Genomic DNA, 16,033 nt, shown 5'->3' with positions numbered 1-16,033 from the left:
GACCAGAAAAGACTTTATTTGTCATTTCAAAAGCTGCCAAAAGGAAGTTTTGGAATGCCTGGTGTGATGGGGGTGTGATTGTTTCCCTTACCAACATCCGGGCAGAAAGGACGGTGCTCACCTGAGCTAGCATCAGTGCCTCACAGCTAGAAGCTGAAAACAAGTCAACAGAATCTCCTTAAGGAGAAAGAAAAGAAAAAGCACCACTCAGCCTTCTTATACCACTTGATAGCACCATGCAGAAGCAGAGAACTGCAGCTCCAGAAGCCCCCTGTTAACATCAGGCAAGAATTAGCACAAGTGTGATTGGCAGAAACAAAAAATCCTGACAGATGGATCTCTTCTGGTTCAAACCAGCTCAAACCAGCCCCTGCTGGTTTAAGCAATCCTCAGTAGCATAGAGGATTAAATACTATGCCTTTCTTTCAGAAAAAAAGCTACTGTGGAAAGGGAACGGTAAGCAGCAACACTGGCTAAAACAATTTTATCTGCAATTATTTTTCTCCAGATGATTTTACTGGGGATGGTTTTTCTTCCCAAGTTGAAGATACATAGGGTTACAGCAAAAACAAACAAACAAAACAAAACAAAACTTCAGCATCCTGAATACACTGAACTGGCATACGTTGCATGGAGCTTCCAAAACGCCAAATGAGATTTCACAATGCTTCACCAAGAATCATTTATGACAGTGATTGAAACAGGACCAGCATTTTACAGTATGCCATACTGGTGCTTGTCAGAACATCAGTCAGACACTTTTGCCTCAGATGTGAGCTGGAGCACACACAGGTTTCATACCAGAACTCATCCATTTTCATTTCCCCTACTGGCCACAGATCAGATGAGAACACACACAGCATCAGTCTGCAGCTGATTCTGTGCATCTTGCAGACATGAAAGCCATGTGCACTTGGGCATTTCAGAAGAAAATGATGAAGGTGTGTAAGACGTGATTAACCCACCTGTGTTTATCCAGTAAACCTTTTCACAGAACAAAAAACAAACCAAACCAAGACTGTTATCTATCTGGGTTTTCAGAGCAGGATCATCCACAGCAGAGTTTGGGAAAGGGTCCAAGTAATTGCACTTTAAAATATGGCAGGTGTAGGCAACAAACTCTACATGCACATGGCCATGAAGATTGCTGCCCAGGTACTGGCAGGGCTTGTCTGCCTTTATCACATAAGCATGGGACATCCTGACACCTCGCACAGTATGCAAACCCGTGCCAGTGCAGCTTTGCTAGAACTGTCTAGAAGTCTGTATATTTTAAAACATCAAGAACAAAGTACTGTGTTGTTCATGAAGATCACAGCCAGTAAACTTCAAGCGTGAGATCATACAGAGGCACACACACACACTTCTAACAGCTCTTAGTGTGTGTTCTCTTACCATAGACCCCTCTCAGGCATTTTTTTTTAAAGACTAATTTAGAAATAAATTAATATTACATTTTAAGAAAAAAATCACTGATCTCTTATTCTTTGGGATATGTTAATGCAACTAATTTTAATATGAAAAGATTATGCCCAATGAAAGTTGTACTTGAAAAGGACAAAGTAAAACCTGAACTGGACCTCAGGATTTAATTCAGTATCTCAATAAGCAAACAGAAGCTTTTACCTAACTGAGAAGTCCAGGCAACTCCTAATAACACCAGTCAGAAAATTATCATTGACTTTACAGAGATTTAGACTGGGCTCTGGTAGAGAAAGTTAGCTTTCAGATGTAGAAGCCTCATGTGCTGAGTTTTAGCGGGGCTTCAGGCCTGCCCCAGTCACACTGATGTGAGACTTTGGTTAAATGACTTGAAGATGGACAGTGGTTCAGTGAAGCAGAACGGTCAAGTAAGTGGGTAAGTCTGTCTAAAGCTCTGCAAACAAATTTTAACACTGTCCCTCTTTTCATTAAAGCTGACTGATTAAGAAGTCCCAAATTCAAAGCAATAGCCGAAGCAATTCTCTGACCATGTAATTTATCACATCAGGACTAAAACCATTTTTAAACTCATACACTTTGTGCAATATTTACTTCCTCAACTTTGAACTTAGTACCTCCTCTCACAATGCCAAATTCTCGGGTAATTCACACATGACACAGCACTAAAGAAGGAAAACCAATTTCAGCTGTATTGACTAAGTATCTTTTTTCCACAACAGCTCATGTTTTTACCAATATACTAACAAAACCTTAACCAATGGTTTGGAATGAAAGTTACATCAGGTATATAAGTGCAGGTCCGTTGATGACCTAACCTGTTTAAAAAAAAAAAAAAGCAAAACCAATCCCCAGAGCATTGAAACCATTACGCATTGAAAACAAACACTGTACACACCCACTACTCCCCAAACACAAGTCACAAGTGCAACATCCTTTGAAAAAAAAAATTGTTCCTCAAAGGAAACCCAAAGAGGCAGTTTTTTAGTGTTATGTTTAGTAAGATAATGTGTGCATGTGTTAGAAATCACAGGTTGGAATTTTAATTTTTTTTTTTTAAATAAGGCAAGAGGTTTACGTTTCAGTAAAATGAGTGGGATAGAGAATGAAGAAATGTTCTGAAAATGACACATTCTTTCAAGTTTCATTCACATTGGACATACATATTACAAAATAAAGATTTTTAAAAGTGCTATATGCTTTATGAGTCTCATCACAATATGCAAAGCATAATTTTACACCTGCTGCCTAAGACAAAATGTTAGTGGCAGTGTTAGCAGTAGATTAGACTCTAGCTTTCTCATTTCCCTCAGTGTCTGGGACAGCCTCCTTCATCCTGCTTAGAAAAAAAACACAAGACAGGAAAAAAAAAGACAACAACCAACACTCTACACATCTTCCAGAATCATTTAGAGTCATCTTCTAAAGTAACAGACTCCATGAAGTTGATGACAGTTCACTAGTGGCTTGCTTAATACCACAACCAAGGCTCATTCTACTCAGTAACCTGTGGCTCTTTGATCAGCCCAGTACGTGAGACGAAATGTTGAGAGGTATGCAACCATGATAACGCTGATGGATACGCCAAAGGGATTTAAAAAAATTCCCACAAAACGCAAATGTAAAAAACTTCATCTGCCAGCCCTCGGCTGTTAGCCAATTTTAAAAAGGTAGAGCAGTTTGCAGTAAACAATGATATTTTAAATCTTCAAGGACATACAGAAACACCCCTCCCACCCAGCAGTCAGACGTGAAGGATTTCTGCAGCACAGTCTTCTGGCTCTGTGTAATGTGAAGAGTTTGTATCTGAATGGTGAACCCCAAGCATTTCTTTACTTTCAAAGTTTGGCTCCATTAGTGCAGGTTTTTCAAAAATATTCTTTTTGCTAGTTTCCGGACAGTTTTGTACATATATTACTCGGTTATAAGCTTTAAGTCTCTTCCATAGCTGTACGTACACTTTGCATTGTACATACATGAACAGAAGTCCTCCAGTGAAACCAATAGCCACAACCACCAACTTAGTCCAAAATGGCCATTCTAGAATCCCTGGAAGAAAGGAAAAAAAAAAAAAAAAAAAGGAATAAATAAAAAGGACCAGGTCAATATTGGGTAGACGACATTGCATCTCTCAAAAACATTCCTTAAGGAGACTGTCACAGAGTTCCTATTTTGCCTTTTTTTTTTGTTGTTTTGTTTTGCCTTTTTTCTCCCTTTAAGTTAAAGGCATGCAGGCTTCTAAGCTTGTTGAGTTCACATAACATGTTTATTTTCACCCACCAGAGGAAAAAAAGAAAAACAACAACAGAACAATTAATCCTCTGTGACTGAGCTCTTGTACAGCACTATCAAGGCAACAGCCAGTAATAACTTCAGGTCCTTTTACACCTGTTTTTACAAGAAAATTGGAACAGATTATGAAAAGAATTCTATGACATGTTTTCCTCTTGACAGCAAGATACTCAGTGACTTAAGAAGTCTGTTCCACTGTCATCACACAGTATACAGTCATAGTTTTCGAACTCAAAATGGAACCACTGATACCATTTAGCTTGACGTATTCTTTATGCAGAGCAGACAATTTTATCCTCATCAGACCCAGTAACTTCTAGTTGAACTACAGCATCTCTTCTGGTGCAAAATGGGAAGTGTTGAAGATACTGAAGCGTTCTAGCAAGCTTATCTGCCATATTAAGAACAACCACCTGCACTTTTCCTGAATTTGTCTGGCTTGAACACTCAGCCATTGGATCTTGTTACATCTCTATCACCTACTTTTAAATGAGAGATTACTTATTTTATACATCTTCTGCTTTTACAGGTCCTGCATACACTCAGTCTCTCTCCTCTTGAAAGATAAGCATCACAAGACGGATATGAAACCGTACTGAATCACACACTTCCAGGTTTCTCACAGAATCAGCAGCAGCATAGCAAAATCACAGCCAAGTCTTCAATGTTTTTAACTGACATACAGGCCACTGTTCTTTTGGAAATGCATGGTAGTGTGGGAAGAAAGAAAATATTTTAGTCCCCAAACCCAAAGGGCACTGCAACATGACTACTGATGAAATCCCACCAGGGATTAATATCTGAACCTCTGATTCACAGGTGAGCTATCCGATGCTATCTGTGGGCAGCAATAGCCTACGCCTGCCACTGTGCAGACATGAATTCATAAATGTATGCACACTCTCCACAGGCACCCCAGCTCCTCTGAGCACTCCCTGAGCACTCAGATTTAGAATCCAAATCAAGGGAGCAAAGAAAGCACTGTAACAAGTACTAAATACTCCACTATTCTTCCTAGTCATGTTCATCTAATATTTTTTTGTTTGTTTTTTTTTTACTAAAATAACCTGGAGACTATAAATCTTTGACAGCGTATGCTTTTCATTATTATATGGAAACCTTACATTGAAAGAACAACAATTTTCACCATACACAGAAAAGAGTGTTGGATAGAACAAAAACTACAAGCTTTCATTCAAAGCAGCTTCCTGACTGAAGCTATGAACAATCAAACTACAGCTAAAATGAAAAGTTACTGCAAAACAGTTCTGTTTGAAGTGTGATTCTGCTCGGAAGAGAATAACAGCTCTGTGGATTTGGAGGTTTATTGATGCTCAGCTACATCCACAGGTGATGCTCTTCAACCACAAGCTAAACATTCTCCAGCTGCTTATCAAGTTGGCATCCAATGCTCTGCAAGCCAGTACAGCTTACTTTGAAACGGCCACAATGGCTCCCAGCCTTGTTACACACCCTGTCCCTGCTATCCCCGCCTTCAGGGGGAGCTCAGCTGCCTGAGAAACCATTCTACAACAGATGGAAATCATGGCCCAGCACACCAAGGTAAATAAGATGTCAATTTGGTAAGTTTACATTCTGAAGAAAACCTATTCAAGAAGTTAAGATATCCTTGCAGTGGCGTGGCAACCTCTAGATGAATTGCAGTGTGTCTCATCTCAGTTGCATGAATTGGAGTCCTAAGAATCAACCTGAATTTCTTCTGCTTCATGTACAACCACTAATTACAATTTCTCCAGCTGAACATGTCCCTCACAGGAAACCTGTGCTAACCCATCTCACAGATGGCTGAACAGAAAGAATAATCCTGTTAGTTTGGCTCAAAGATTTGGATTTAGGTTCCTCTTTCTTCTTCTCTTTTTTGAACTGTTCTCATTTTGCTCAGCTAAAGGTAGCCATAGCAGCAAACAAATGCTTACATCCCTATCTGCTCAGTAAGTGTTGCAGTTGAAAACTAAATTAGCTAAGCCAATGCAATTTTGTGTCTGCCACAGTGGATTGGTTCCCATATCTGTGCATTTCATAAGTGCAAAATAAATTGCTATGAAATAGACTTAAAAGCACCCACAGACAAATTTACACCAATTTAACTAAATCATTTAAAAACTGCTTTTAACCCAAGCCAACCCCAGGCTAAAGCTGCCTGGTCTAAGTAAAAGCAGTACCTGCACACTCATGTTTTGCACCCTCTCTGCATTCAGGATCAATAATTATTCCAAGGGAATAAGTGGGAAGATAATCAGGTAACATACCAGTAGTCTGTCCCTGTTTAATCTCTTCAGCAGTCCTGTCTATGAGGACATACAGAGACCACACAACGCAGGTGATGGCAATGATATGGAATGTTACAGAGCACATGATCTTCCTCCTCTCGCTGGCTGTCATCTGTAACTTCTCCCACTGTCAAGAAATCCAGAAGCAGAGCAAAAGATTAAGTGTTTATCACAGTTAACAGAGAGTACAAAAACCAAACACTGATAAGAACAAAAACCAGACAGCAGACCAGTTTTAGAAGTCACACAACGACTGCCCTGACCACAACATGCGCGTGATGGCTGGCAGCTTGCTCTGCTGTGACAGGAACAATCGGTTCAGTCCGGGAACGTCAGGGCTCAGCTCTCACCCCGAGCCTCAGCACAAAGTCGTCGCACCCTGCCCACCCACACAGGCTCCAGCACAGAGGGATCCACAAGTAAGGCTGCTTCTTAGTGCGTTCGTAACTGAGCAGCAGGCACCCACACTCAGAAATGAACATCTTGAAGGACAAAAGGGCTGCCTTGCTCAGGCAGGCATTCAATAACACACTGCAGTAAGAGTAGTACATGATCCAATCGTCCAGTACGTGTAAGATATCTCACTTTGTGCTGTTAGAGTCCCCCGGTGCACAGTCAAGGCTGTTTAGCTCTCAGCTCGAGGCTGTTTAGTTCTCACCTCCTACCTCTGGAGGCTTCATTCAATCTTCACGTATATTTAACGCTACTTACAGTAGCAACACCCATATTTTATTTTCAGTGTTTCAAGTGCACTTAAACACGTGCCCTAAGAATATACAGCAGAACTGGGATAACAGCTTTAGAAAGTGAGATTATGCATTAAGTTAAACCCCCAGACCTGCATCTTTCAGCAATGTCTTTACAGCCGTAATAGAAACCATAAAGTCAGGTCACTGACATTTAGGAAGGATAGAAAGAATGTAGACAATTATTATAGATGCTTCTAACATAACATACACGGAAATTTTCAAAAACACCTTTTATTTATTTATTAACCAATGGCACCTGGAAGTTTTTTGTTTGTTTGTTTTTAAATGCATTTTCTCTATATGATGAAAGCTTTTGCAGGTTTATTACGCATCCTTCAGTGTATTTGCTTGGAACAAAGTGTTAAGGTGTTTTGTTTTTTTTCCCCTCACACTTCCATAAAATATATACCAGGGCACTTAAGCTTCTCATACATACCCATGTGTTATAGAGAGCTGCATTTGATGTCTCCTGAGATAACTCATAGAAAAAGTTGACTTTGAAAAGGAGGGAAAGTGTGGAAGATAATGAGGATGACCTTACTGGTATGACTGAAATCACCCATCATGTTGAATTATTGTTACCACTGCTTCAAATACAAGAATGGTTGAACCACAAAACAGAGACTTTGTGATCCTCTGTCTTACCAATAAATAATGTCTTTGGCCAGTTCAAGCCATATTTCTAGATCAGTGGGCATCCAAGTCTCATCGTGGCACAAGAACTGAAGACTTCTAGCAATGACATTAAAGATTTGGGTCATGCTAGGAAATTATATTCTTTCAACTTCCTTAGAAAAAGACTGGAGAAAACATTCCCTTTGGATGCTATGTTTTAAATAAGAACTGGATTTTGTATCTAAACAAAGATGTTTAGTTTCTACAGACTCTTACAGAGTCACAAGGTCTTGCGTTTTGACTAGCTAATGCTCCTCTTTTCAGTTCTGCAGCTAGAGCTCCTCTGCTGGACTATATCTCCTGTGAACTGCTGCCATGAGAGCCACCAAACCAACCCACATCACTTCATCTCTTCCATCGATGCAAGTCCACATCAGAGAAGCTGTTCTGCAAATTATGTATTCTGCCCCATCCCCAACTGGAAACTAGAATCTGGAGGCCCCTGGTGCACTGTTCTGATGACAGAGCAAATGGCATTTCACAATTACAACACTCAACATTTCTGACTTTTTTTTTTTTTAAGTGTTGCTGGAACAAACAAAAAAAATCCACAGAAAAATCAAGTCTAGTTGTCTTCTTTTTTTTTTCATTTAAATTTAAAAATAAAGCTTCCCTCTCTCTCCCCTCACTTTCACTTGTACCATGACGTGGTTTGTTCCTCATTCTCTTCCCTTCGTAACTTACTGTTTGAACACGTCACAGGCCAATATACAGTGATGCAATACAGCCTTAAGATGGTGAGGATGTTAGATTCCATTTCTACCCTACAAATAAGCACAAGCCCTATTATTTGTCCCATCCTGTTCATAATCACCAGTTTCAGACTGTTTTCTCCCCACTGATAGAATACCATTGAGAGTGAGTTGAAGATACAGAAGCAGCTTGTCTTCTGGCTGCAGCTGAACCTCTAAAGGACTCTTTAGACATGTTTGAAAGGTAAATTCCTTCTTATCCTTCTACTTATCCTTCTGGCATCTGGTCTCTCTTCCATGGATGACCTGTTCAGATATAACTAATGATGCCAGATGACTCATTTCTGAAGGTGCCCAACAGCTTTTTCTCACAAATACGCAGAAAATGCTTCCCCTGCCCACTCCAGGCAGAGTAAGCATAGAAGAATGAGCAGCTAATTGGCACCTATAGCACCTCTTTTCACTTGGGCTTCTCTAGAATAATTTCTTTCGTGTCCTATGAATGGGCTGCGCAAATAGTCGTCTGTTGAGATAACAGAACCTATGGCAGCCAGTACTGGCAGCTCAGAGCTACAATGCTCTGTGCTAAGGGGCTACCAAGGAAGAAGCTACAGTTCTTCAAAGGCAACGATTTGCTGCAGTCATAAGCAGAGGTCGTCCTATCAACAGGAGATGCTATGCTATATATATTGCAAACTGCACATCTCCTTTTAAAAAACAACAACAAAAAAAATGAAGTGTTTGAATTACGCTCCATTTTCTGTTAGGAGTTAGTTGTGGAAACTGGACAAGTTCTCACAGTAGCTTTCAGATGGCTGCAGTCTAGACTGCAGACCCTACATGATTTAAGATCATCATATTTGATTGTGACGTTTCTCATTTATTTGAGCTCCAGACTAAGGTTATTTCTATTAACCTCTTTCACTTTGGTAGATGTGGCAAGATTTGTCTGTGCTAAGAATACCAGTGACTTCCACCTCAAAATCCCGACGGTAAGGATTAACTGAATTTGAAAGCTTGGCGGATGTGGGAGAACAAAAAGAATTCAAGCACAAAACTGGTCTTACAATACAAGTAGTGTTTAAGCACCTATACTTTAAATCACCGGATTTATTAAAGGTATTCCTATTTTATAAAACAAAAACAGAGGTTCTAGCAACCTGAAGTACTAAAACTTAGTCATGCACAAGGAAAAGATAAAACATTTATCAGTGAACCTTCTTCTACTTATACTAAAATAGGTTTTCTTGATAAAAAATGCTACAAATTTCAACTGAATTATATTCAGAACTTATGATTTAAAACAAGTTTAAACTGAGATCTTCATATTTTCAAAAGAATTTAAAAGCCATGTAGACCTCAGTACAGCAAACCGAAGCAGGTAACAGTAATACAAAGCTCAGTCTTAAAAAAAAAAAAAAAAAAAGCCACCAAAACCCAATACGGATAACTGCAAAGCAAATGCCTTTGTGCATTAGCTCAGAAATGCAAATGTGAAGTGAAAAAACAGGTTGCTGCATGCACATATGCATGAGCAAGCATGTATGTATGTACACTTATACAGAGAGAGCTGCAGGGCTATAATAAATCTCAACTATTTTTTTCCTGTTAGATGTGGGGCAATGCAACGAGAGAAAGGACTGGAACTCGTCTTCAGGTTGGGCAGTTGAACAGGATTCCCACCTTGAACTCTCAAAGCAGAATTATTATGACAAAGGTTAAAGCAGAAAAATGCTGCCTCTCAGAGCTGGATTCCATCGATGTTGAATTTGCGAGGCTGAGTGTTAAGCAATTTAAATTCTTCTGCAACTATACAAAACTGACCGGACTTACTAAGGAGCCATAGAAATGTGATAAATACGTTGGTTCTGTGAGACTGTGGGCAAGAACAGCCTTCTTTCAGCATGGATGTATGTGTAACAAAGCCTACCTTTCGCAAAGGCTTCAGTTTTGTCTCCATGATGAACTCGTACTTGCACAGTTCACAGCATCGCGTATCTGAGCTCTTGATCCATTGCTGCAGGCAGGCTTGGTGCACAAAATGAAGACTTCCCGTGCAGTGACAGGGGGTAATCAAAGGGCTCTCGTCATCTCCTTCACAGTGACATATCCTGAATCAGAAGCAAAGCTGCTCATTAGAAGAGGAACCAGAAAGGATGTGAAAGAGGCATGTAATATCTATGATCACACACGGCTGTCCGTTGAGGATCCGAAGACATACATATCAAAGGAATGTCTTTCATAAAGGAGCTAAAACTAGAGAACTCCCTTGCTGCACAAGCACACACATGCACGCAAAATAATTGAGTGCAGACACTGCTAACTAATAGATGAGGCGGACACACAGAGCCTAACAGAAATTTGGTATCCTAAAGAAAAAAAAAAGTGTACAAAACGACAACCTTTCATCTACTAGAACAATAGCACTTAACTGAAAATAGCATTTAAACAAATCAGACAGCACTGCCCAAGACAAAATATGCAGAGGTACAGCTACTCACGGATTACGATCTAACACAGAGGATAAAACAAAATTCCCAAACGGATTATGAAACAGCCCACCCCAGTAACATGAAGAGTTAATTTAGCCTGGATTTTGCACAAGGGAAATGATTATTTCTGGTGCCAATTGCTAAGAAACAGAACCATGCTGCAAAGCTATAGCATCGATTTTCCTCAAATACACCTACTCTAAAAGGACTAATGGCTTTGCTCTTCAATTCCTGCCTTGCAAGAGCTGCTAAGGAACAGCTCTGCAAAATTCCCAGTTTCCCTTACTGCCTAACTGTGCAGACAGAAGGGGCACCTGATACAGTGCTACTGCCAGCTGATGGCATTTGATTTCCAGCTTTAATTTATACACAGCACTTGGGCTGCATCAAACACCACTAACTCCTTCTAGCCATGTGGAAGAGGTCATGAATTAAAAGGGGGATGGTAAGAAGCTCAGGGAATGAAAATAAGTTACTACGCATATGCGAAGTACATCCTGGCATGCTGCCATCCTTGTCTATTACTGAAATCTCTTACTGATGTGTAGCATCTTGCCTCTCACGACCTTGCTGATAGCTAGCAAGTGGGACTGAAGGAGTGGGTGGATTACAAGAGCATCTTGTTGATGACAAGCCAGTAAGGAACTAGATATTGCTGGTAACGGATTGTAGTGGGGGGGGGAACCAAAAACTGGCAGGTAGTAACACAGCCAGCTCCAGAAAGTGGTGTCAGGGAGGAGAAAGATTAGGACAGTAAAATACTAGGTAGAAGGACCTGACAGTTACTCCTGTACTTGGTGTCTCCTGCTCCTCAGACACATCTTGGAACTGAGATGGGGCAGACCTGCAGACAATTCACCATGAAGACAGTCCAGAGCAGCACGCTCCTACCACCTGCGTATATGATTAATCCTTTGTAGCTGGAACAAGGACACCCCATCCTTTTTGGACCCCATACTACAGACATCACATGGGCTCATCACTAACACCCAGTGCTTAGGTCTCCCCTTCAACTAAGGCAACCAGAAAGCTCTTCACGAATAAAACAACATGGTGGGATACAAACTGGGACGTAAAGGTTAAAAAACAATCCTAAGATATATGGACCAGATCTCAGAACCAATGTTCAAGCAGCCTCTTTTCCTTCTTATTCCCCACCCTCTGACACAAACCAGCAGTGGCTGTCAGGAAAACACATTGCTCATTAAAAGCCAACGATTTTCAGCTTGGCTTTTAGTATGTGTAGCTGATTCTCTCATGATATTCCCAGTTTGGGCACTGATGAGAGAAAAATACAGCCTCAGAACCCAGAACCTGAAACAAACTGAAGACAATTTATTTGACTCCCAAGGAAATTCTTTTGTTTAGTAGACTTGTTAAGTGCATCAGAGGGGTTAAGGGAAGCAGAGAGAAGGTTGCATGCTTCAAAATGCACAAATTAAAGCAAGGTGACAGGGTGAAGGAAGAGACAACACAAAGGCAGGGAAAGCAGAATGGTCACCACCGCACATGGGAGGGCTCGAAGGTAGGCGGTTCTCCAATAAACCAACCTGCAGGTATCCCCCGATGTAGACACAGGGGAGAGAGGGGGGAATTTTTCTGAGAGAGGGGAAGGGCAGTCAAGGTCACTATCCTTCTCAACCGAACAGAGCGGCGCCCGCTGCTCTTTTGTTTTCAGTTTCACTGAGGTGCTGTCCTCAAAGACGTCATCATCTCCCATATCATCAGAGCAGAAGTCCGTGCTTTCCACCAGCATGCTGGAGGATTTCTCAGCTTGAAAGTGACTGGAATAGCTCTCCAGTTCATGGAACTTATGCAGGCTGCTGGTGCTGGAGTTGTGGGAGAAGGAAAAAAGGTAACGCAACAGTTTTTTGCTTCTTGAGGTGTCATGGTCCACTTTGTCCTCCAGCAAGGGGATGTGTACAGCGCTGCGGTTCTCCGCTCCTCCCGATGCACTCGAATAGTTGGAAAGTGAAGGGATGTAGGAGTGCTTATAATTGCTAAAAGAAAGAGGCCTGAGATTCAGCGATTTCCTCTCTTTAAGATGAAATTTGTTAATCCTCAAATACTGCTCTTGAGTCGGGGTCAATTTGCCTTCTGAGCATGTTCGCTCCACATAGTCAAAGCACTCGCTGGTGCTCTGTGCCTTCTGGTCCACGTCATTGAGGGACTTGGAGAATTTCAGAGTGCAGGTGGGCTTTACATTCTTAGCAGACTTGAGTGCCTGGCCCCGATCCTGCCCACGGGAGTTTCTCTTTGCTGCATGTAACGTGTCCTGACAGATTACTGTCACAGTGACCCCTTGTGTCAGAGAGCTCTGGCAGTGAGGATTTTTCAAGACAACAGCAGACTGCACTGGACTGTGATGACAACATTCAGAAAACACTGCACTGGAACTGCATGCAGAACAGTGGAATAAAAGCACAGAAAGTAAAACACAATTACGTAAGAGAACATGTAATTAAAAGTGAAGAAATGAGAATTACAGCTAGTGTGGGAATGTCATACACAGCGGGCCAAACAGTCAGTGGGATTCAATGAAGCAGTGTTAGAAAGCAGCTGAGTCAAACAAATGGGACGCTTCAGATCAGAACCCCGTGTTGCTTACTTCCCCATACACATGCTTTTTCAGTTTTGTTTTTTCTCAACTTGAATCTTGCACGAGCCTCGCTGTAGCCATGCAAATATCACACTTTACCTGCAGATGTCCTGATTGGATGGTGTAACAGAAGTCCGAGAGAAGCCATGAGGAGCAGAGATAGAGGTTGGACTTCCAGCCTGCAGTGAAATAAATCAAAGGGAAAAAAAAAGTCAGAAACTGGAAGAGTTTGGTAGGCACAGCAGTCGCCTTCAGGGTTAAACACAGCATATAGAGCCAGATATCACTCTACACCACACTCAAGGGCGAGCTGCAAGAAAGTGAGGCTTCATTGTCAAGTGCTAAGAAGGGAGGTCACACAGCCTCATCCTTGGGAGAAAAGAAATCAGAACAGAAACATTTCTCCCCAAGGTCAAATTCAGCCATCTCTGGAGCAGAACCTGCCAGCTGTCAGACATTGCACAGAACAATAGCTCAGGAAATGAGCAATGCTACAGTAATTAGCATAATTAGACGGAGGTGTGTACATAGACTAGTCGTAATTGAGCTACCACATAATAGCTAATCCTTCCACTCACAACGAATACAAGAGATTAGTGACTTGTTATTTTTTTTTCTCCCCACAAGACGTCACCATCAGTAATTCAACAACCCAGGCACTATTTGGGGACGTATTTTCAGTACTAGCATATGTACACGAGCACCATCTGCCAAAACAGACCATTCCCTGAAGTACTCTTTGTACTTCACGAGGCCTTTCATCCTGCTCCTACTCTGACAGGGTCTTCCACCTACTTGCAGAAAAGGTGTGTCAGCAGCCACGCTCAAGGGACCTGACAAGATCACAGTGTGAAATAGAATAAGCAAAGAATTCAGAGTAAGAAGCATCCTGTTTCAGAGTTGGAACTTGATGGCCTATTATTACCGGCCTTTTTTTGCTGCTATATGCTGTGGGTCACTAGCTGAAAATTCAGGATGCTTCCCAAAGGTTTTGGTGAGAACAAGACCAGTGTTGATAACTCCCTTAATGGGCAGAGAATCTCTGAAGCAGTTTTTCCCATGTTCCACAGCTGCTGGATATGCTGTGCAGCTTACCCACTGCTGCAAAACTGTGCTGTCATATCCCAATTCAAACAACGGTTTATAGCTCTCTTGATCTGCCCAAGCGAAGCCTGAAAACTACGACAGAGGAATGCATTCAGCACAACAAAACTGTTTAGACCACACCACTGCATTGCATCTGTTCTTGGTACACAAGCATACACTATCACCTCTCTCGGGTCTCTTCAATTCTGTATTTAACTCGTTAAAAAACCCCATGGTGTATTTATACAGGACCACTGCGGGCTTTTACAATATACTTGTCGAACAATATTTTCTTCTTTCTTTCTGTGAGAAGGTGGGTATGCTGGGAGACTTATGCTACTTTATAAATACAAACACAACCTTCATCTTCCATGTTACATGACTCATTTGTCAAAGTTTTGTTTCTCTAGCCCACAGCAGTGAAGAGAGCAATGTGCCTAGCATCGCATCAGGATGTCTCAGGTGCACAAGGCCTGAAAAAACGGGTATCCATTTACAGATGGGTCTGCAAGAATCAGGAGCAAGGCTCAAACACACATCTCTTGATCTGTAGCGAGGCACCTCAACTTGTTTCCCATCCTACCCAGATAGGTATGTATAGAGAAAAATAATTAAAAAGGGGATAACCTTGTTCTAGAAGGCAAACTGAACAATGTCATGACTGTGACAAAACAAATTAAACATGTAAAGATCAGTCTGGACTTTAACCTGGAAACTATGGTTCTTATATTTTACACCACTTGTACATGCTAATGATATAGGATGTTGATCATACAGGGAAGTGAATTCAGCTATTATTTGGAATTTTTCTAGTTAGTGTCTAACCTATTCTACAAATAGTCAACTCCTATCTCTTAAAAAGAGTGCAGTAATTACTTTTTTTTTAATGAAAGACGAGTAGCAAAAGAGCCGACACTCTATAATCTGGTGCGATAATTATGCAAATGAAAATTAATATGACTTAAGTAATGAATTATTTAAAAAGACATATTTAGCAATCTTCTAAAAACAAAATATTGAACCAGTAAAACAGCACATTGCATTCTGCCATGGAAACAGAGTCATATATTGCTGGAACTGCAGTGACAAATCAATTAATAAATCTGTCTTTTTTTGTTATGAATATATCATGGAAGGTAACCTGCTTATAAAGAGTCCACTCTCTTTACTCCTTCATTTTAGAAATGAAGCATTAAAAAAAAAAAAAACAAACACGAGATGTGTATACAATGTGACAGTCTAATGGCAGATGACTAGATTGAGTGATCCAAAATTTCACTTCTGAACCCATATTATCGGTTTCTTGATCCAAACGCCTGGCACCAAGATAGAGTGTCAAAGTCACACTGCTTGGGAAATCAAAAGGCTGGGACAAGCAAGAAATTATGAAATTTTGTTTGCATTTCAAGATCATTATTCTGTGTCTAGATGCCAAGCACTGCTCACAATAGCTTGCAAACAAACAAAAGCTAAAACCACAAATCCACACCAAAACAGCAACAAACATACCAAAAAACCACCCATACACAAACACGTGTGAAGCAACTTTCCTTTTCCTCTTATCTTCCTGCTTCTCTTATACAGGAGGTCTTTTACTCCATCTTCAGACAAAAATGCAAATGCAACCAAAAAACAAACGTAAGATAACACTCATGGAAAGGCACCACAAATTGGAACAAAATACTGGAGGAAGTTATACCCACCCTCAGCTGAAGCT

General features: G+C 40.9%; 1 protein-coding gene and 1 long non-coding RNA gene across 7 annotated transcripts in view; one reads left to right on the top strand and one right to left on the bottom strand.

The window, feature by feature from the left end:
- Positions 1-668: 668 nt before the first annotated feature.
- MARCHF8 (membrane associated ring-CH-type finger 8) overlaps positions 669-16,033 on the bottom strand; it is a 93,494-nt gene continuing 78,129 nt past the window's right edge. For 5 of the 6 annotated variants that reach the window (XM_067000864.1, XM_067000862.1, XM_067000863.1 and 2 more), the window contains 5 exons: positions 13,330-13,409; positions 12,182-13,027; positions 10,070-10,250; positions 6,003-6,150; positions 669-3,489 (listed from right to left, as the gene is read on the bottom strand). In XM_067000864.1, the coding sequence (XP_066856965.1) occupies positions 3,185-3,489; positions 6,003-6,150; positions 10,070-10,250; positions 12,182-13,027; positions 13,330-13,409 (1,560 nt within the window). In that variant the 3' untranslated portion in view covers positions 669-3,184. The remainder of the gene's footprint in view (positions 3,490-6,002; positions 6,151-10,069; positions 10,251-12,181; positions 13,028-13,329; positions 13,410-16,033) is intronic. The other variant, XM_067000865.1, reaches the window with a different exon arrangement.
- Positions 8,248-9,884, top strand: LOC136791291 (uncharacterized). Its single transcript, XR_010832943.1, has 3 exons — positions 8,248-8,383; positions 9,073-9,131; positions 9,752-9,884. It is a non-coding gene; the product is annotated as an uncharacterized lncRNA (long non-coding RNA).

This window comes from Anser cygnoides, chromosome 7 (genome assembly GCF_040182565.1).
Source record: "Anser cygnoides isolate HZ-2024a breed goose chromosome 7, Taihu_goose_T2T_genome, whole genome shotgun sequence".
Taxonomy (NCBI): domain Eukaryota; kingdom Metazoa; phylum Chordata; class Aves; order Anseriformes; family Anatidae; genus Anser; species Anser cygnoides.
This window is presented reverse-complemented; position numbering and strand designations above follow the sequence as displayed.